Here is a 23,373-nt window from a genome sequence, read left to right on the forward strand (position 1 = left end):
TTCCTTTACATTAAGTGAATGGATTCTTTATTGTTACTTTCTTTTAATCTAAGACTAGAAATCACTGACTGAAGAAGATATATCTACACAAAAATTAACTCACCAAATCGAACTATATAAACTTCAATACAAATAAACGTGGGTAAACCCTGAACTTAATTTTTACAGCTAACAAAGGAAGGGGTGTTTGTAATTTATTGAACTTCAACACTTTATACTTATCAAAATATTAAATGGTTCTAGACATGAAGATAAACCTGGAAAACTCTGAATGGGTAAAAGGCACCCCCACCCCCACCCCCCATTTGCAAAGTGCACTAATGGCAGCCATAAATAAAACGCTGAAGCCAAATGTACATTAAAGGCATCCTTGTGAACACTGCAGACAACACCATGTACATCCTCCAACACTGAAGCAAGAATGACAGGGTCTGGAACCACACAATGGATTGCTAAGAGGTTGTCTCCAACATGTATGGAGATTGGAGGGCAACAGGAGGTTTTGGCAATGAGGGCCAAAATGGATCATAAAGGCCTACCTAAAGCCTAACTCTTTGTTCTGCAATACTCTACTTCTGTTTCTATCATGGGATGGGATATTTCATTGTTTTTCATTGATGTGAAATATATAACAAAATCTGCAAATCACGGGAAAGATTCACTTCTTTGCTGTTTGGCAAAACAAACAATAAACCTAAGAAAGCACTACCTGATGGATGACTTGGGTTAAAATAACTAGCGTTACATTTCTTTCAAATGCTCTTCTAATTCATCTGAAAAATTTGGTATCATGCGTAAGTTTTAGGAGAAAACAGCATTTCAGCTTTATATTTTAAATAATGTCAATTATGCATGTTTATTTGTAACAATAAAACTTCCCATAAGTGAAACATGTTACAGTTACCTATAAACATTCATTTTCTGCTATTTACAATTTGAATAATTATGGAATGTTTGTATATTGCAACCGAGTTATAGAAAAGCCACACAAACATTATAAATCAGAAGCCCAATTCTTTACAAATATGAAATCACTTTCATTGGGTTTTCAAATTGTCAAGTAAAAATAGGATGAGGTCAGCAATACTTAGGAGGAGGCACTTTAACAATCACTCAAACAGGTTAAGTGTACAGAATTATAAAACAGAACCCTCCATATTAGCCTTATCTTTAATTTCAGGCGTGATTAATCTGAGATTTCTGTATAAGGAGTGATATTAACTTTTATTTCTTGCCCTTCTACCTCCACTTGACCCAAGGCAACAAAACTGCCAAGAACATGACATAAACATCACCGCAGACCAGTTATGTGCTCACATAATAATGAACTACACATCACCTAATGACACTTGGGTTTCAGAAGGTGACTATTTCACCACTAAAACTTCCACATAATTTTTTCATAAACACGTATAATGAATACATTGGTCTCCCAAAAGCAAAATTCCTAGACAAGAATGCTCTCAGATGTATTAACTGAATCACAAGTTATACAGTGTGATGTACTCTTTTAAAATACTGAATTTGAAAATTATATGTAAAGATTAAATTTATGGATACTTTCTAAATTACAATTTTAAAATTTAAAAAAGGAATAAAGAAAACAGATGTTTTGTTTTGATAGCCTTTTATGAAAGCACTTTTAAATACAGACATCTGGCCAGCTATCTTCAAACTTAAATCATGATCTCCCTGTATTTACACTGCATGGTTGGGTATTTCAAATAATAAACACATGATTAACAACAATAATTCCTACTGTTTCATGAATTCATTGTATTATACTCTTCCCAGTTTTCTGATTTCAACATTCCTATTAATAAAGAAAATGGCTGATTCAAATTTTAAAGTTTATCCAGAAGGAATTAAAAACTTGGTATAAGAAAGAATTTATGGACCCATTAACTAAATTGTTTCAGGTAAGACTAGAGCTCATCAAACCTGTTCATTTCTTGTTGTTTATAACTTGAGGAATTTATATAGTCCAGATACTCAAATATCCTTTAATAAAAAAAAAAAAATGCAAGTTAGTACCCATTTGAACATAGCTGTTCCAAGTCCCTTCATCAAAATCACTTGTTCTGTGGGTATGCACACATATTCCTTAACTTCCTAAGACAGTTTTGCTCCTCTAAAGAGAGAAACTGGCTTCCAATAAATATGCTACCAATCACCTAACTCTCTTCTAAAATCAGGTGGCTCATTTTCAAATAGATGGAAAAAGTATTTATTTGAAATGACAAGAATTAAGTTTGGCAAAAGTAGTGACTTTTATTTACAATTGCATGTATCAAGATTACAACAGAAACACTAGTGATACCATCTGAACAAAAGCAATGATTTATTGGTAATGGTAATGAATGAAACATTGACAGTCTCTGGCGAGAATCAAGCAATTATCCAGGAGCTGTAGATCTGATTGCAATATGGTCTTCCAGTGTCTTTTGCACCTTAGTGGCTTTCTCCTTTTTTGCCAACTACCTAGAAAAACAAAAGTAACTTTATATGTACATCTTATTGATTTAAAAAATATGGATAGGGTTATTTTAAAAAATACTAATATGGTAATCATGTTTTTTAAACCTGGTATTAATTTTTATTCTTGAGTTTCTTTTGGCATGCAGTATACTTTCACTGTTGAAACAAACTACCATAACCCCTGCCCCCAGCCATAAGGAATTAAAAACAAAACACATGCAGTCTATTTTTGTATTCCCACACTATTTCAAGAAAAAGTAATGCAATTTTTCATAACAAAGTTGACAGTTTAGAGACATTAATAAAAAAGATGCTGCTATATGAGTAAAATATATTTGGCATTCTATTTTTAGGCAATTAGAAATCAAATGTCGATCACAAAATAATCTGGAATTAAGAGTATGCTAAATTCATGTCTTCATGCCCCAGATGACAGGTTTCCAGACTTTTTCTTCAATATGCAGACATGCAATGAAAACAGATTAAAAATGACTGATACTTCCTGGTTTCTTTTAAAAAAAAAAAAAAGGTTGCTATAAATGTATGATAAAAATTAAAAAGACTAAATCCTGCTTCTGTCAATGATTAATATAACCCTCTATTAGAGGCTTTAAAAAAATGTCCTGGTTACTATAAATGTGGCAGCCAAAAAATGTAAAGAATAAAGTTAAGGGAGCTGGTATTATGTCTCAGTGGATTAATCTGCTGTCTGCAACACCAGCATCCCATACAGTTGCCAGTTCAAATCCCAGCTGCTCCATTTCTGATCCGAGTTCCTGGGAAAGCAGCAGAAGACAGCCCAAGTGCTTGGGCCCCCGCCACCCAAGTAGTAGACCCAGATGAAGCTCCCCTGGCTTCTAGCTTCAGCACAGCCCAGCCCTGGCCAGTGTAGACATCTGGAGAATGAACCAGTCGATGGAAACTCTCTCTCTTCTCTGTCACTACCTCTCTCTGTGTAACTCTGCCTTTCAAATAAATAAATAAATCTTAAAAAAAAAAAAGTATGAATAGACTTGATTCCTATCAAACTTTCTAGACAACAAATTCACTGTTCTAATCAAGTACTTCAAACCCAGAGGTTATTATTAGATAAAGTATTCTCATAGCAGAAAGGTTTCTAAGGAAAACTCACTTGCAAGAATTTGTATGCTTTTATAGAAAAAGATTTATATATACATTTATAAATGTAATTTTCATATTTTAAATTGATTCTGTTCCAAACAGTAGTGTATATACCAGACACATCCTCATGAGGGCTATTAGTACATGTATGGAATAAAACAGAACATAGATGGGTCAATGCTATTCATGAGAGAAGATTTAGAAGTCCTTTCCACTGAATGCCCAATAATACATTGCTAGAAATGCTTTCTTCCCCAGTCTAAGAAAACCACTTTTATTATTTTACAGAAGTCATCTCTGGTTCAAAGAAACCATGTTAGAAAAGCCCAGCAAGTCACAAGGGTGATAAAAAAAAAAAATAAGCTTCATCAAAGAGGATGTGAACAAGAGTAAAAAAACTCACGTATGTGGAGCTACAAGAAAAAAGGGTAGGTGGCATAATGTGTATCACAAATGAATTTAAGCCAATAAACACTGAAAGCATTATTGATCATTATATTACTTAACACAAAACATGGAGCTATTAGATTAAGCAAAAGAAAACAGAAACAACTAATATTAAAAATTAAAAGTTTAGCAGATGTGATACAATAGAAGACACAAATCTGCATACTGTTTCACAGGTTGATAACTCTCAACTTGCCAATATGTACTCTCTGTAAAAAAGAAGAAATTCAATATTCCAATATGGATTCTCATTCCAAACTTTTAGCTTTTTTATTCACTCTTAACTCTTTGTATTATACCTCAAACAAACACCTGTGTACATCAAAATTAGGTGCCCAAGATACGTATTCAGTAGAATCCATTAATCTTCTATGTGAACATTTTAACCCAGCCTAGTAATCAGTCCGTGAGTCCTTCAATTGAACTTGAGCTTACTTGAGTAGGCAGAAGCAGAAGATACACCCACAATAGATCATCAGAAAAACTTTGGGACTAATATTCCACTGAGAAAAAAAAAATTCACACCCTTCAACTAAAACCTAATCAATGCTTTATATTAGCTCTAGTACAAAGGACCGTGATGAGACTGTTGTACTTGATTTCCAAAGTGATTCTGTAGATTCTAAAAAATAAACTTTAAAGTTTAGAATTAATTAAAATGTTATCCAATTAATTAAATCTGAAACTTGTTTCATTGCAGTTTGACTTTTCAAAATGTAATACAAAATTAAATATGCAAACAGTAGAAAGTTTAAAAAAATCTAGTGAGCAACATGGTATAGAAACAGAAAGCACCTAGTTGCCAGCCCAAAACAAAACAAAAGGCCAACTGAAAACGTAAGTAGGATGAGATTTGAAGAAAGAGGTGGTTGAGGAAATCTAGTAAAAAAAAAAAAAAGCTGATCCAGATGATAGAAGCTGTAGAAATCTCGCACCAACAATGGTGACAACATGGGGAGGGTGAGAGCAGATAGGTACTAGATGAGCAGAGAAGCAAGGAGGGGAGTAGAGTGAGACAAGGTCAATCTTTATATTACTTCATTTAAAAAAATCTTCTGGTTTAGTTCATTTGAGTTGGATTAAAAAAGCTGAAAAATAAACAAACAGAAATGTTACAAAAATAGCTGATATGGTGAATGGCCAGTTTAGAAAAGTCTGTTTGTATTATAGCGATAAAAATCTGCTCTGCCTTCTACATGCACCTCATTCCCTGAGAAGCAGAAGCCCCTACCATGTTCTCATTTTTATATACTTACAGTTTAATATTTTTGCATTAAAAGAAAGCAATCAATGTAAACAACCTGTTTTAGCAAAGAAAACATCTACTTAAAATTAAGATAGCAAACTTCATGCTGCAACAGGAAGAACCCATTTCCAACAACAAAACACCAAAGTATCCACTATCATCTGTGCATGATGCTTTTAAAGGCCAACGATAAGTGGAAAGCATACTCTACTCTTGCAAATCTTTGAAGTATAACCCTATATAATTGTAGGCACATGCAAGGTGGTCTAAGACTTCTATACATATTAGCTTCTGTCATTTTAGTGACAAGAGGAGGTCAGTGACATTCTGAAAACAAAAATGATCTAAAACAATTCATACAACATAAAAATGTAAACTGAAAATGATAAACAGTTAATCTATGGCCCAGAGGGTTAATGCCCTGACCTGAAGTGCTGGCATCTCATATGGGCTCCAGTTCGAGAACCAACTGCTCCACTTGAAATCCAGCTCTCTGCTGTGGCCTGAGAAAGCAGTAGAAGATGGCCCAAACGCTTGGGCCCCTGCACCCACATGGGAGACCCGGAAGAAGCTCCTGGCTCCTGGCTTCGGATCGGTGCAACTCTGGCCATTGTGGCCAATTGGGGAGTAAACCATCGGATGGAAGACCTCTCTCTGCCTCTACTCTCTCTGTGTAACTCTGACTTTCAAATAAATAAATCAATCTTTAAAAAAAAAAAAAAGTAATTCTATCTTATTGTTAATTAAACCTACTTATATAGCTCTCTTCACTACACAGATCATCAAAACTTCCTTCCCTATCCCTATAAAATATGTGCCAAGTCTATTTTATAATTTTAAATTCAAATTTTATTATGTGTAATGCCTTTTAAATCCAGAAAAGGGAAAGAAGTGCCACATCTGACTTGTCCTTGAATGAATCCTGTACCTTCCTACTCTCAGGTCCAAGTCCCTATTTTTCCAATCTATCTAGGGTGTCCATCATTCTCTAACCAAATTCTAACCAAAAAACTTAGTTCAAGGTTCTCTTTCTCCACAAAGCATTCTCCTACCTTCCCAGTTATCATTGAGAAGAATCTTGCACTGGGCTGGGAAAGTATAAGACTACTTTGTGGAGGAAGAGATCCTTGAACCAAGTTTTTATTAATTCTGATTACCTTTCCATATATTGGTACACTGTCTTATAAGATTATGCAGGCAATTCAAAAAGTTGGCGGAGGGGCCGGTATTGTAGCACAATAGGTTAAGTTAATGCCAGCAGTGCCAGCATCCCATATGAGCACTGGTACAAATCCCAGCTGCTCCATTTCTGATCTAGCTCCTTACTAATATTTCTGGGAAAGTAGCACAAAATGGCCCAAGTACTTGGACCTCTGCCACCTATGTGGGAAACCAGGATGGAATTTCTGGCTCCTGACTTTGACCTTACCCACCCCTAGCCGTTGTGGCCATTTGGGGGAATGAACCAGTGGATGAAGGATATCTATCCTGCCCCCTCCCCTCCCCACCCCTGGCACTCAGCCTTTCAAATAAATAAAAATGGAATTAAAAGTTGTTTATTTTTGTGCAAAAATTTTTTATATACACGTGTGGTTTTTTCATAATACACATTTTCCATGAATAGTTTGAAGACCCAGATGTAAGCTTGTTGCAGACAAGAACTGTGGTTGCACTGGCATAGTCACCACAGGGATAAAAAGCATAATATTACATATTGTATTATTTTTCACTAAAAACCAAACTGATTTATAATTTTAATAAGCAACGCTATAGGATGAAACTGGACAATTTCAGGTAAACATAACCCTTCCAACATTTGTATTTTTACCACACTGAAGTTGCTGTCTCATATAATATGAAAACAATGGGATTTTTGCTTACTTCTGAGAAATAACCTTACATGAATAACCATAAGCAGAAAAGATCTCCTTCAGAAATTATCATGAGGAAATGAAATGTAGTATTTATATACATAAGAATACCATTCAGCCAATGAGAAACCTGCACAGGGCTCCATTAAAATATTCAATTATTTTCATAACAGTTATCAAAGTATGGTCCAGCCTGGGATCCTTGAGGGAATCAGAGTCAAAACCATTTTCATAATAATGCTAAATTGTTATTTGCCTTCTTAACTCTCATTCTGTCACGAGTACACAGTCACATTTTCCTGAGGCTACAAAACATGATTATTATAACTGAATGTAGAGCTGGCAAAAGAATGAGAGCACTCTATTAGGATAGTGAAGAAATTCATAAAATTTTAAAGCAATGTGCTTCCTCTTATTGTTTTCTCTTTTGGGAAACACTCAAATGTTTATATTTATTTCATGTTTTATTTATTTTATTTATTTATTCAAAGGCAGAGGCAAAGAGAAACAGAGATCTCCTACCTGCTGTTTCATTCTCCATTACCCACAACTTTTGTGGCTGGGTCAGGCTGCAGCTATGAGCCAGGAACTCAATCTGGTCTCCCACATGTGTGGCAGAGGCCTAACTACTGGAGTCATCACCCCCTGGCTCCCGGGCTATTCAACAGCAGAAAGCTGGAATCAGGAGCAGAGCCAGGACTTGAACCCAGGTACTCTGACACTGGATGGGCATGCCAAGTGACATCTTAACTGCTATATCAAACACCTGCCCCAAACAGGTATATTTTTTATTTAAAACTATTACTTAACATGTAAGGGGCTTTTCATCTGTAGATAAATATCTTCAAAATTTCGCAATTTTAACTTCTAATATGGTAAATGTTAGACAAATATAGCCCATATAAGAGTTTTTTAGGTCTTCAATAATCTATAATATTAAAGAAGGTACCTGAGACCCAAAAGTTTGAGAATGGCTGCTCCATAGTAATTTAAGTAAGATGGAAAAAGATAAATGAACACACAGCTGATATAAAAAAAACACAAACACTCTTCAGCAAGAAAAGCCTAATATCTTTTCTATCAAAAACTGCCCAAAAGGATAGTCTGGCAGTCAAAAACAGAAAAGATCAGGCTAGAAGGGGGGGCAAAGTCAATGTTAAAAACAATGAGATGGAGTCAGATTTACTAATGCAAAGTAGAAAAACTGTAACTGAATGACAGGCTGGTAAGAAGATGGACAAGACAGATGGTTGGTTACTTAGAGAAAAAAATGAAAAAATCAAGTAGCATAAGTAGAGGCAAAAAACAGGAAACTTACTGGTATGAGGAAATAAAGGACTTACAGTTATAGATCTTACAGAAGACCTAAGTTAGTAACAAACTCTGCAAGGCACAGTTAAAGCCCAGTCCAATGGCATTTAGTTCAAATAGGCAAAGCAGAAAAGGAGGCAGCTGCTCACACACTGTCCCAGTAAAACACGCTGCATATCACAAGAAAGTAGATGTTTAATCTCTGCTTCCTCTGACCTGTCATTATATATATGTCAAACATCTAGACATGGCCATGTAGATATGTAAGTATTTCTGCAGCTCCCAAAAGTTAATCATGTTATCAGCCAGAAAGACCAATTCAAATATCTATTGTTAAGGTTCTCAATTTGGTAAAAATGACATACAATTTCATATGATTATTCACTGTTCTGTAGCTCTAACTCATTAAACAGAAATCTGCTGACAGTCTCTTCCTCCAGGAACCGGGAACCCAGAGAAACTTCCCTTCTTGTAATTACCTGATATCTTACACTGCCACATGCAGCCATCAGAAACACTATGATGCCTACATCCCCTGCGCTATCACATACTTGAACTGCATATAGCAACTTGCATCCCAAACTGCAAGACTCTCCAGCAGCCTGTGGTTTCAGATTTAGGAGCCATTCTATGGAGCCCATTAGATGTTCTAGTCACACATTGAAGGGATTCCTCTTCACTTCTAAGCATCCTTTGTACACCACAAATTCTTTGTAAACTTTAGGATTCTTTTCTAAAGCAACAAATATACAAGGGGGGGCTTCAAAAAGTTTGTGGGGAAATGAAATTAAAAGATACTACAAATTTCCCACAAACTTTTTGAAGTCTACTTGTACATATTCAGAGATATACAAAAATATGCGGAAAGTTATCCATTCATTTTAAATTTATTTGCTGAAATGTACTCTTCAGCACACAAACATGGTTTGGAAAATTAGCACTAACCAATGAATTAAAACTGAATCATCCCTTTTAATAAAATTATTCAAATTATTTAAAAAATTTTTGTCCAAAGCAATAATGATCTTAGTGTAAGTTCTTAAAATCTCTTTACTCTTACAAAAAAGATTTAGCTTACTATTTTCCCATTATTCTTAACCACTTTATGTAATCAAACTATTATTCTCCCTCTTATTTAGATATTATTCATTAACCTTCACTATACCAGTTAAGACTTACCATTTTTCTTAGAAACTTAATTATCTAAAAATTACTGTACTCATTTTTTATAAAATTTCATGATATAGTACAATTTTAGATCTCTATGATTTTAAAAAAAAGTGTGGCAACTGAAATGTGATGTGATTCCCTTAAAATCATATTTTTATTGCCCTAAATATGATTTAAAAAAATTTTTAAAAACTTACTCGCTTGAAATCATTCATATTTGTTGCTTGGACTGGAGTACCAATAAAAGTAAAATATGAAATTCTTGTTGTTTCTTCTTCACCTTGATTGGACTGAACAAATATCTATCAAAAACAAAAGAATTTTTACATTTATAATTATTCCTTCTTTAAATGTTCTTTAATTAATAATAAAAGTTTAAGTATAATCAATTTCCTTATACTATTACCAAAAATCTTCTGTTCTTTCTAAGAGGTAATCTAAACTGTGCAACATTTAGACTAGTACTGCCACAGGATTATTGTTCCACTGCTTGTCCTACAGATCTCACTTTCTCCACAGATGTCATAGCAAGACAAATTCATGGTAATTTACTGTGATGGTGCAGAGGAGTCGTAATTATTTACAGAGAATGTGGAAAGAATGTGACACACATGATTACAATGGGACAGAGTGTTTTTCAAAGTTTTACTCAAGTCACAGTTTTTCAATGAGGAAAATTTCTTTTTGATAATCATGGATCCATTACATATACCAAAAAATTAAAAGATAAGATAGTACTGAAACTCAAGCTTCTATAGCTATACTACGCCCTCCGTGCTTTTTAATCTTGACTCTTAATACATTTGTGTTTTTTTTGTTTTGGTTTTTTTGTTTGTTTGTTTGTTTTGACAGGCAGAGTGGACAGTGAGAGAGAGAGAGAAAGGTCTTCCTTTGCCGTTGCTTCACCCTCCAGTGGCCGCCGCGGTAGGCACGCTGCGGCCGGCGCACCGCGCCAATCCGATGGCAGGAGCCAGGTGCTTCTCCTGGTCTCTCATGGGGTGCAGGGCCCAAGCACTTGGGCCATCCTCCACTGCACTCCCGGGCCACAGCAGAGAGCTGGCCTGGAAGAGGGGCAACCGGGACAGGATCAGTGCCCCGACCGGGACTAGAACCCGGTGTGCCGGCACCGCAAGGCAGAGGATTAGCCTGTTGAGCCATGGCTCTGGCAATACATTTGTTTTAAAAATTCCCTTCAGCATGTAAAGAGATAAAAGCTTTACTCATAAATATTTTTCAATATATTTCATTTTTTATTTGATTCATTTTCTTAAAGATTTATTTACTTATTTGAAAGGCAGAGTTACAGAGAAAGGGAGATAGAGAAAGCGAAAATCTTCCATCCACTGGTTTGGTTCACTCCCCAAATGGCCACAAGGGCAAGGGCTGGGCCAGGCTGAAGCCAAAAGCCTGAAACTCTGGGTATCCTACTTGCATAGCAGGGGCCCAAGGATCTGGGACATCTTCATCTGCCTCCCCAGACATATTAGCAGGGATCTGCATTGAAAGTGGGGCAGCCAGGATGTGAACCAGTACCCATATGGGATGCTGGCAGCACAGGTGGCAGCTTAACCTACTATGCCAACACCAACCCCTGTTCCATTTTAAAGCCTAATACTCTGGATGCATACAATTGCCCTAATACAAATAACACATTTCTTTATATCTGAGACAGTCTCAGTTTTTGCTGTTTTCACAGACAAACACAGATTCATTTCAAATTGAGCTTATCAATTCAGACTTTTAAATCGCTTCTCAGCTTATATGGAATGTGTTTTGTTCTTTGAATACAAGCACAACCATTTCTATTTATTGGGTTTTAATATTTATTTACCTGCTTTGATTAGATTCTGAAAAGCTGTCATTTTTATTCTATCACCAAAGTGATAGGCATGCCTTCTAAGTTACTGACTAAACTTTTGATTAAGGTAAAGACACAGTATACATCCTGTACAAGGGCATCCTGGAAGACAGCAGCTCGGGTAGTTAGGTCCTTACTATCTGCGTAGCAGACAAACTCAGTTCCAGGCTCCCGGCATCAGCCTGGCCCAGCACCGGTTTTGCGGGCATTCGGAGAGTGAATCAGAAGGAAGATGAAGATCTCCAGGTCTCTCTCTGCCTTTCAAATAAATTCTTTAAAATATTGCACACGATACATAAAGACTTGAGCCTATTACAAGAGGAAGGTCTTCAGTGATTCCCAATGACAGAAGAGATTAAATCAGTGTCTCTGGGTCTAAAGGGCTTTTTATCCAATAAACAAATGCCTTCCTCCCCACCAATAAGTAAATAAAACAAAAGGGGTTATAAATCAGGGATATGTGAAAGATATGAATAAAGTCAGGAAAACATTTGATAACTAGTTTTAAGTCTAACGTAATTTTTAAAAAAGATTTATTTACTTGAAAGTCAGAGGAAAGAGAGAAAGAAGAGACACAGGGAGAGGTCTTCCATCCACTAGTTCACTCCCCAAATGGCTATAATGGCCAGGGCTGAGCTAGGCTGAACACAGGAGCTAGGAGCTTCTTCCGGGTTTCCCATTTGGGTGCAAGTGCCCAAAGACTTGGGCTATCTTCTGCTGCTTTTTCAGGCCATTAGCAGGAAGCTGGATCAGAAGCAGAGCAGGCAGGACTCGAACCATGGTGCATATGGGAGGCTGGTGCTGCAGACAGCAATTCAACCTGCTGTGCCATAGCACTGGCCACTAATGTAATACTCAATTTTATTTGGGTAAGATATTCCAAACACTTAAAACTCAATTTGTATAATTCCTCATATTACTACTAGGCATATTCTATACAAATTCACTGAAAATCTTCTAAAATGAACAGAGTTTTCTTTTAATTTACAAAAACAGAACAATTCTATTTAAAATGGAAATTACATCAGTTTGGCATGACCTGCTTGCAGTGACTCTGTGGATCCTTCCTTTTTTTTTTTTAGGTATTCTGGATTATTTTCTAATCCTCCTACCTCTAAAGGACAGAATGAGAGGATTTAATGCATTTCAATACTAACATGTTCAAAAGCAATTAGTAACTGCTAAATAGCTGATTTTTATGAGTGGTATTTTTATAACATTTAAAATATATCACTTAAGGGGGCTGCACTGTGGCATTGTAGTCTAAGCCTCTGGCCGTGGCTCATCCTACATGAGCACTGGTTTGTGTCTCAGCTGCTCCTCTTCTAATCCAGCTCTCTGCAATGGTCTGGGAAAGCAGTAGAAGATGGCCTAGGTAGTTGGGCCCCTGCACCCACATGGGAGACTCAGAAGAAGCTCCTGGCTCCGGATCAGTCCAGCTCCAGCTGTTGAGACCATCTGGAGAGTGAACCAGTAGATGGAAGACCTTTCTCTCTGTCTCTGTCTGTAGCTCTGCCTCTCAAATAAATAAATAAAATCTTTAAGGAAAAAAAAAAAAACTTAAAACATTATCACTTAAAATCATCTCAAGCATTATTCAATAGGATATACTTAGGTCATTTTATAACATGTAAAATTATCTTTTTAAAATCATTTTTACTGAGATTATGGCCACCATATCATTATAAGCTATAATTTTGAAAAGTAAATGGGAATTTACAAATCTATCACTTATTACCTATTACCAGGTTCAAATGATAAAGCACAAATATGAAGTATAAATGTTCTGGAATAACCTCTCAATAATTCCCATGTAAACAAAATAAATAAATTGACAAAATGCAGAATACTTAAATATCAACCTGTCCTTCCTCTTTAGAGTACATAGATAAAATAAAAGCAAAATTTAAGCAGCTCATTACATACTTTTACTCATTTCAAACTGAGTAGACAACCAATACTTTAAAGGATCACTCAGAATTACTTAGGAAAATTCTGTTACAAACTTATACATACACAAGAATGGGCCAAGGTTGTGGCATAGTGGGTTAAACCACCACCTGCAATGCCAGCATCCCATGTGGGCAACAGTTTGTGCCACGGCTGTTAAATGGTGATTCAACTCCCTGCTAGTGCACGTAGGAAAGCAGCGACAGATGGTCCAAGTGCTAGGGCCCCTGCCACCCATTTGGGAGACCCAAAAAAAAAGCTCCTGGCCCAGCCCTGGCTATTAAAGCCATTTGGGAGTGAACCAACAGATGGAAGATCTCTTTCTCCCCATCTCTAACTCTGACTTTCAAATAAATAAATACACAAGAATGGCTACTTACAGTTACACTGTTCACATTCTGAAACTTGACATAACGAAGTGGAACAATGCCATCTTCTTTAATATCATCCTCTGTTAGTTCCAGAGCTTGAGTTGGTTCACTTCTTTCTGCCTCTTCAAAATCCATAGATCGGGGTAGGTTGATAAAGATTTTTACATACTTCGGACCCTGACCTATAAAATGGTAGAATAAAATGAAATGCTAAAAACCACAAACATATTTACACCATATTATACACATATACAAACCTACACATTAGTGTACACCTTTGTAGATGCCTACCATTAGGATTTACAACAAAGTCTGAGTATTTTGATAGCTGATTTCCACCCACCAATATATATTCATTAGTACTTTACGTGGCTAGCTAGCCCTATACCAAAGACTGGGAATATGATTATAACACACATGTACAAATGTATATATGCATATGTTCTCAATTCTAATTACTGCCACTGCCAAGAGTTGTTACATTTTATTATTTAGGAGAAAAGCATCATCAGTGACAACATTTAGTCAAAAAGGAATTCATCATGAAAGTTGCCAACTTTCATTTTAGGATTATATCAGATGTGTTCAGTATATAGAAATCAATCTATTCAATATAAGGGTACAATGTATGACTCTTATTTTGTAGCTGATTAAGGAGTACTGACTTGTTTCTACAGAATTTGCTTATACAAATACTTTCCACTTTCAGAATACAAGTACAATTTTATTAAAAGAAATTATTAATATGAAAAGTTAGAACAAATGAGGGGCCGGCTCTATGCTATAGTAGGCTAAGCCTCTGCCTGCAGTGCCAACATCCCATAAGGACACCAGTTCATGTCCTGGTTACCTCTCTTCCAATCCAGTTTGCTGACAGCCTGGGAAAGCAGTGGAAAATGGCCAAAGTGCTTGGGCCCCTGCACCCACATGGGAGACATGGAGAAAGTTCTTGGCTCCCGGCTTTGGATCAGCCCAGCTCCAGTCATTGCAGCCATTTGGGAAGTGAACAGCAGATTGAAGACCTCTCCCTCTGTCTCTCCCTCTGTCTTTAAATCTACCTCTCAAATAAATAAACTAACTCTTTTAAAAAAAAAAGTATAGACCAAACAGGGGAGAAGAGGGGAAATGGAAGGGCAGAACAGCAAAATTCTCTTTCATAAAAAGAGAAATCTCAAATCTGTACAATAATGTTTACATGCATAGATATAAAGATATAACACAGCACCAAAAGGAAGATCTGAAGCCTTAATTTTATCATTTATAAGAGGAGAGAGAAATAATCTCCACCAGTTTTGATTGTAAAAATGGTTTGCTTAGAACCAAGAGTTTTAGAACACTTGGAAGAATTCAATAGTTTTCAGATTAACAGGAAACAATCAAAGTTTAAATTAATGTTTTTTTAAAAAAGATTTATTTATTTATTTGAAAGTCAGAGTTACACAGAGAAAGGAGAGGCAGAAAGAGAGAGGTCTTCCATCTGATGATTCACTCCCCAATTGGCTGCAACGGCTGGAACTGTGCCGATCCAAAGCCAGGAGCCAGGAGCTTCTTCCGGGTCTCCCACGTGAGTGCAGGGGCACAAGGACTTGGGCCATCTTCTACTGCTTTCCCAGGTCATTGCAGAGAGCTGGATCAGAAGAAGAGCAGCTGGGACTAGAACCGGCGCCCATATGGGCTGCTGTTGCGGCATTAACTCACTGAGCCACAGCGCCGGCCTCTAAAATAATGTTTAGAAATGAAATAAAAGGATCCTTTCGTACTTTCGTTCTCTAACACTGTTATATTATTTACACATTCATTGATGTTCTCGCTTTGTTCCAAAAATAATTTTACTCTTTCTCAAAACAAAGAATATCTAATTCTAATAAAAAGTTTTAAATATGTGCTAATGGGGCTGGCACTGTGGCGTAGTGGGCTAAGCCTCCACCTGGGGTGCAGGCATCCCATGTGGGTGCGGGTTTGTGTGCCTGCTACTCCTCTTCCAATCCAGCTCTCTGCTAATGGCCTGAGAGAGCAATGGAAGATGGCCCAACTTCTTGGGCCCTTGCACCCTCGTGGGAGACCCAGAAGAAACTCGAGTCTCCTGGCTTCAGATCAGCCTAGCTCTGGGTGCTGCAGACATTTGGGGAGTGTACCGGCAGAAAGAAGACCTTTCTCTAGGTCTTTCCCTCTCTCTGTCTGTAACTTTACCTCTCAGATGAATAAATAAAATCTTTTTTAAAAAATGTGCTCACAGGTCTACGAAGTGAGAAGTTAGTTCAAGGAGAAGGTGTTCTTTACTCACCATTATCTGGCCCTTGAAATTTCATGGAATAAAGCTTAACAGGTTGATTGAAAGCCACAGTAATAAGCAGCTGTGGAGAAAATCAGTTTTGTTACAAAAGAGCTTTTGTTCATCTTTTACACACAAAATACACAGTAGAATTAAAAGAAACAGAAAAATCTAATGCATCTAACAAATATAATGTAATATGAAAAAATCAGTAACTTCAAGGGATTGATTAGACTGACATTTGAGAAACATCACCAACAATTATTTATAAAAGAGAATGGCAAAGCAATTTTAATAGAGTAAATTTACTAACATTGTATGTAAGAAACTAAGGACTTGAAACCTATAAACTAGCAAGCAATCCATTTTCCAACATAATAAACAAAATTCCAAAATTAAAATGAAGTTTAAAGTATGCATTTTATCATACACCTTATCTAGAATGGTTACGTCGAGCAGGGATCCAGGTCACTTGACATCTGGAGGCACTGTAGAGATTATGCAAAGAGACTAGCCCTCTGGAGGACTCTGACCTAAAATTCAACAACAGCACCTTTACAGCTCTACAGTGACCTCCAAATCTCCATCCTAAACTTATCTGACTAACCCAATCTGAAAACAGAAACAAAACTCAGAAATGTGAAGTCACTGGCTCGATCTTCTTTCCTGCCAAAATTGTGTTTGACCTAAGTACTCAGGCTTCTCCCCTGGAAGAAGGAATTTTGACAGAAGATTTTAAGAGAACTATAGAAAGTTCTGCTGATATTTACCATCACATTTTATTGTCAGGGTATCACTTACCAGGAAAACAATGTGAATTATAACTCTTAAGCAAGTTATATCAATAGGTGAAACCGGTTAAAGATAAATGGGATTTAAGTTCATGATTTTTAGAATCATACTGTGGTCTATCTAGCAAAATAACTAGACTTGTTCCTTTCGTTATACTAGGCTTTTTATATTTGACCCATAATTGGTTTTTTGGTTTGAGATTTATTTATTTGAAAGGCAGAGTTAGAGTTAGAGAGTTAGAATGGAGAGAGAAAGAGACAGAAGGAGAGGAGGAGACAGAAAGATCTTCCATCCGCTAGTTCACTCCCTATATGGCTGCAAAATGGCTGGAACTGGGCCGGTCTGAAGTTAGGAGCCAGGAGCTTCTTCCAGATCTCCCACGTGGGTGCAAGGACAGGCCTAAAGCACTTGGGCAATCTTCACTGCTTTCCAAGGTGCATTAGCAGGGCACTGGATTGGAACTGGAGCAGCTGGGACTTGAACTAGTGCCCAAAGGGGATGACAGCACTGCAGGTGGTGACTTTATGCACTAAGCCACATCACTTGCCCCTTGACTCTTAGTTGTGTAAAAAAAATAATAAGCACAATGGTTTAGGAAATTGAACTGCAAGTGAAAAGAAGATGGCATTGGAAAGCTAGAAAGACATCAAGTCAGCAAGACACTCTCTTCCTGCAGCCAGTCAGAGAAGCATACAGATCTGTATTTTAGAAAAACAACTTTTGTTACTATGTACAAGATGAACTGAAACAAGCATGTACCAGAAACAATGGAAGAGACTATATGGAAATTAACAACCAAGACAGAGATAAAGATGGCAACCACATTCTTCCTCTGTGACAAGGACAATGCTTGGAAGCAGGGGATACAACTCAAGTTTACATACGGCAGTGGGGATCTGGACATTCAAGGAATAGTTGCCTGGTTAGTCTACTTCTTAGACACAAACTAACATGGTTGAAAAAAGAAGGGAAGGCAGGTTAAGGATGAACAAAAGGACTGAACAATGGTGACAGTTTAACTTAGCAGAGGTGGCCAATCCAAGTTTCCTTAGTACATCCAGCAGCTCATACAGAAGAGAAAGAGAATGGGTCTGTGTACTCAAAGGACAGGAGTCAAAGAAACGGAAAGGATGAAGCAATCATCCAGGAATGAGACATAAATCATGATATGGGAACATGAGAAAGTAAGAACCAGCAAATAGTGATAACCCCTGTAAATTCTGCCTTAAGTATCCAATTACCTGTTCATCACAGTCAGATTCCAAAAAGGTCAGGTCTTTTCGTAAACAATTGTCAAAACCATGTTCATCACTTTCATTAAGACATTCACAGCCAGCTTTATTAATAAAAGGCATTAGATCCATCTGAAAGAAATTCAATAAAGACTTTAGGCAAAGCATTTGTATCTGGAATTTAAATGTTAAAAAAAATTTAAATCTGTGATTCTGTCTAATTAAGCGATTTAAAAGAAAATTTCTCTTTTAATATAATTACTAAAACTTTTAATAATTTCATTTGAGTTTCTGAAATGTACCACTAACTATTAAAGCTAAATCTAGGCTTAGCCCATTCAATGAGGTATCAAAAACTAAGTCTTTAACACTTTGATTATAAAATGATGATTTACACTTTTAGAGTAAGTGTTTACAGTGGAAAATAGGCAAACTAAAATACCTGTTAAGATCCAAGAAAACGGAGTTCCTTCTCTAGTGGCCCTAAACCCACAAGGGTTAGATTTAAGATAAACATCAAATAAGACTTAAAATTTTGTTATAGAAAAGTTCAGACATAAATAGAATAGTATGAGTTCTCTGTATACACCACCCCTAACTACAATAATCATCAGGCCACTTGTTTCTTCTTTACCCCAAACCACAACCTAACCCCTCCTGATTATTCTGAAGCAAATCTCAGACATCTTTTCATTTCATTCATGAACATTTTAGTGTGTACTTGTAAAAGATGAAGACTCTTAGTAAAATAATTTTCAATATCGTCACAATTACAACACCTATTATCTAATCCTAGTGTTTTATAGTCAACTGTCTCAAAACTGTTTAATAGCTGAATTCTTTGATTTATTGATTTATTTATTTATTTATTTATTTGAAAGGCAGAAGGAGAGAGGGAGGGAGAAACAAAGATCTTCCATCTACTGATTCACTCTCCCAAAATGGCCCTAACAGCTAGAGCTGGGTCTGGCTGAAACCTAGAGCCAGAAATTCCATACTGGTCTCCCACATGGGTGGCTGGGCCCAAGTATGTGGGCTATCTTCCACAGCCTTCCCAGGTGCATTAGCAAGGAGGCAGATCAGAAGTACAGCAACCAGAACATGAACCAGTGCTCTGGCAATGAGGCAAGCAGCATCTTAACATACTGCGCCACAATGCCAGCCCCTACAGGTGAATTGTTAAAATAAAGATCCAAAAGAAATAAAAACACGATATTTGGTTATTGTGTATTTAAAATCTTGTTTTAACCTGTAAATTTCTTAATACTCTCGATTTCAAAAATTGCTTCTCTGTGCTGTCAGCATATTCCTGTCTCCTACATTCTCTGTGGGCTAATACTTCAACACTTTCAGTGTAACACTAGAGTGTTATGACAGTGGTCACGCTTGAGTGGCTTCTGCTTTAGTGGGAATGCCTCGAGTCATTTCCCCATTTAGACTTTATTGAAGGCTTTAGAAATAAGTAGGTATTAAATGTTGTTAAATACCTTTTCTGCATATTTGGAGACAATTTTTCACTTTAGCTCTATTAATGACAGATTTAAGCTTCCTAATAATATAAAAATTTCTTTAAAAGCTGGCTTTGCAGTGTAGTGGGTAAAGCCACTGCCCACAACATCCTACTTGGGAGCTGGTTCATGTCCCAGCTCTACTACTTTCGATCCAGCTCCCTGCTTAGGAAAAGCAGCGAAAGATGGCCCAAGTACTTGGGCTCCTGCCACCCTATGTGGGATACCCAGATGAATTTTCTGGCTGCTGGCTTCAGCCTGGCCAAGCCCTAGCCATTGCAGCCATCCAGGGAGCGAGCCAGTGAGCAGATTTGTCTCTCCCTCTCTCTGTAACTGACTTTCAAAAAATAAATAAATCTTAAAAAAAGAAAAAAAAAGTCTTCCACGCTTGAAATAAACTCAACCTTGCAACCTTGCACATGATGGTATTTTTAAAATGTACTACTGGATTGTTGACCTTTGCTTACTAACATTTTATTCAAAATTTTTACAACAAAATCTGTAAAGTCAAACTTTTTCTTATATGGCTTTCTTCTTTGATGCATATTTTGTCAGACTTTTGAGATCAATGTTATACTAAAAAAGAAAAAAAAATTGGATAAATTTTTCTTTTTATTTATGGCCTTAAGTAACTGCAGTAATATTAGATGGCCTGATCTTTTAAAAGACTGGATAATTTTTACCAGGGACGAGCAAACACCAAAGCTGGAAACTTAAACAAGGCTTCCCATGTGGATGACAGGGAGCCAATTTACCTGCCATCGTCACTGCTTCCTGGGGTCCATACCAGCAGGAAGCTCGATTCAGGAATCAGAGCCAGAAACAGAACCCTGGCACTCTATGGGCCACGAGTGTCTTACTCTGCATCATCACTGCTGGGCTTAATGCTCACTTCACATTACTAGCATTATATACTTAATAATCCTCTAAGTCCTAAATATTTCAAAAACTTACCTTGACTGACACCTGATAAAAATGTTTTTAATAAATTTTCACATTTTACTCATAACATATGCATGAAAATTAAACTTTTTTCTTAAAATTTTCTTCCTGCTTATCTCCTACCTGAGGTCAACATACTAATATCACACTTAGCTGATGTGTAAAGAAGTATCCCTGTGGCTAAGCAGTAGGACTATTCAGCGCATAAGACTTTTTCATGCAAATACCCTTAGTAAATAAAGGGAAAAAATTACAAATTATGTAAACATAACAGCTTACAAGTTAAATGATTTTCAAAATTTTCCAAAAGGTGTTATAATCTTAACTTAAACCACATGCTTATATTATACTCTCTAATTGGATATGTGACTTCAAATTATAGTTCAATTTTAAAATGAATACTAATTATATTTTTCTAACTTAAAATAATTAATGGTCGTATAATACATTATAGATAAGTTCAACTTTAAAAATAAAAAACAAAGAAAACAGAAAAAAACGAATCTGTCATATTTGCTTGACGACAGTTTTTCCCGGTCAGCATGATAGAAAGGCCTTCCTGAAAGGACTCAGAGCTCCAGGACCCCTGCTTTAACATACTTCATATACAGTAAAATATTGAACCTATTTTTTAAAATGCATTCTGTTACACTACTGTAGTTTTAATGATTTGTGATTACTTTAACATTTACTGTATATGGATGGGGCCAGCGCTGTGGCATAGTAAGTTAAGCCTCCACTTGTGGTGCCAGCATCCCACAAAGGCGCTGTGTCAGTCCTGGCTGTTCCATTTCTGACCTAGCTCTCTGCTTGTGACCTGGGAAAGGAGAAGATGGCCCAAGTGTTTGGGCCCCTACATCCATGTGGGAGACCCAGAAGAAGCTCCTGGCTCCTGACTGACCCAGTTTCAGCCATTGTGGCCATTTGGGGAGTGAACCAGCGATGGAAGACCTCTCTCTCTGTCTCTCCCTCCCTCTGTCTGTAACTTTGCCTCTCAAATAAATAAATCCTTAACTAAAAAAAAAATTACTATATATGGGTGAAATGGTCATCTTTCCATTCAATATTTGTTTATAGTCCCTACCTTATATTGCCCATGTTCCCACTAGAGGGTTTTTTTTTTGCTTTTTATTTGTTAAACCTTTTTATTTGGTAGACCATTAAGCCCCTGACTGTAAATTTGAAATGTTATCTCAAAAACTAAAAAAAGAAAGAAGAAAAGAAAAAAAAGGAAGAGGGAGGGTAGAAGGAAAACAGGAGAGGGCACCAGGGAGGGAAGGAAGGAGGGAAGAAGGGAAGAAGGAAAGATCATTATAATCTTAGAATTGTTATGAACTTTATTGAATCTGATAACTAAAAATAACTTTAAGAAATAAACAAAAAATATGTTGCACTGTAAAAAAAAAACAAAAAAACAAAAACAAAACAAAACAAAACAAACAGGTGCAATGAGAAAAATTCAGTCTTTGATCTTCCATTCCATGAACTTTGTATTTTAGCATGTAGGATCTGCCAATTTGCATAAATTTGCATAAACAAATCATGAAGGGCTGAATCTGATTTTTTTTTTTTTTTTGAGATGTGTTTTTTGAAAGGCAGAGTGACACAGAGAGACATTGAGACACAGAGATATCTTCCATCTGCTGGTTCATTTCACAAATGCCTGCAACAGCTAGAGCTGGGCTGAAGTCAAGAGCCCAAAATTTCATCTGGGTCTACAGCAAGAGTAGAAGAGATCCAAGTACTTGGGGCCATCATCTACTGCATTCTGAAGGGCATTAGCAAGAAGCTGGACCAGAAGCAGAAAAGCTGGGACTCAGGCTGCCCTCTAAGGTGGGATCTGGGTGTCCTAAACCACAGATAATCAGCTGCCTCTAAAACAAAACCATAACTAGGTCTTTTAAAAAACAGAGTTCAGAAAAGAGGGGATATGTTTAAGATAGAGACAACTATAGGAAGTGAGTGGTAGCAAAGGGAATATAGTATATAATAGTCATTTCACATAAATTTCAAAAAGTGAAACTTTCCCAATGCACATTTCTTCATTTTGGGGGAGAAAACATAAGCAATAATTTTAAAATGACTGTCAAATAGTTCAGAAAACAGATTTTAAAAAAGCAGCAAAGAAAAACTTAGAAAAATTGGGTTTCTAAGGTGAAGTAATGATATAGCTAGTACTGAAACAGTATTTTTTACACTTTGTGGTTATGTGTGGGTGCAAACTGATGAAATCTTTACGTATATACTGAAGCGATCTTCTGTATATAAAGATAATTGAAAATGAAAAAAAAAAAAAAACCTTGGTGTTAAATTGGAAATTACATAGAAAAGTAATCAATCTTTTAAAAAATATCATGCAGGATCTCTGTCATTAATGTGCTGTACACTGTTATTTAATGCTATAACTAGTACTCCAATAGTATTTTTTCACTTTGTGTTGCTATGTGAGGGCAAACTGTTGAAATCTTTATATATACTAAACTGATTTTCTGTATATAGAGAGAATTGAAAATGAATCTTGATGTGAATGGAAGGGGAGAGCGAGTGGGAAAGGGGAGGGTGCGGGTGGGGGGGAAGTTATGGTGGGGGAAGCCTTTGTAACCCATAAGCTGTACTTTGGAAATTTATATTCATTAAATAAAAAAAATATTAAAAAAAAAAGAAAAGAAAAATTGGGTTTCTGATGGGGCTTAAGGTAATAACGACACAAAAGTCAACAGTCAACTGTTTTGAATGTTTTTTCAAAATACTCTGAATAAAGGTAAAAAAAAAACTTTTAAAGGATAAAAATAAAGAAAGAGAT

At 36.5% G+C, this 23,373-nt stretch overlaps 1 protein-coding gene across 6 annotated transcripts in view; it reads right to left on the reverse strand.

The window, feature by feature from the left end:
• Window positions 1-2,246: 2,246 nt before the first annotated feature.
• TXNL1 (thioredoxin like 1) overlaps window positions 2,247-23,373 on the reverse strand; it is a 34,451-nt gene continuing 13,324 nt past the window's right edge. For 2 of the 6 annotated variants that reach the window (XM_062201718.1, XM_062201714.1), the window contains 5 exons: window positions 18,130-18,252; window positions 16,109-16,178; window positions 13,834-14,006; window positions 9,843-9,947; window positions 2,247-2,477 (listed from right to left, as the gene is read on the reverse strand). In XM_062201718.1, the coding sequence (XP_062057702.1) occupies window positions 2,397-2,477; window positions 9,843-9,947; window positions 13,834-14,006; window positions 16,109-16,178; window positions 18,130-18,252 (552 nt within the window). In that variant the 3' untranslated portion in view covers window positions 2,247-2,396. Of the gene's footprint in view, window positions 2,482-7,686; window positions 7,840-9,842; window positions 9,948-13,833; window positions 14,007-16,108; window positions 16,179-18,129; window positions 18,253-23,373 lie in introns of all 6 variants that reach the window. The other 4 variants (XR_009866826.1, XM_062201715.1, XM_062201716.1 and 1 more) reach the window with 4 other exon arrangements.

Source organism: Lepus europaeus, chromosome 9 (assembly GCF_033115175.1).
Source record: "Lepus europaeus isolate LE1 chromosome 9, mLepTim1.pri, whole genome shotgun sequence".
NCBI lineage: Eukaryota > Metazoa > Chordata > Mammalia > Lagomorpha > Leporidae > Lepus > Lepus europaeus.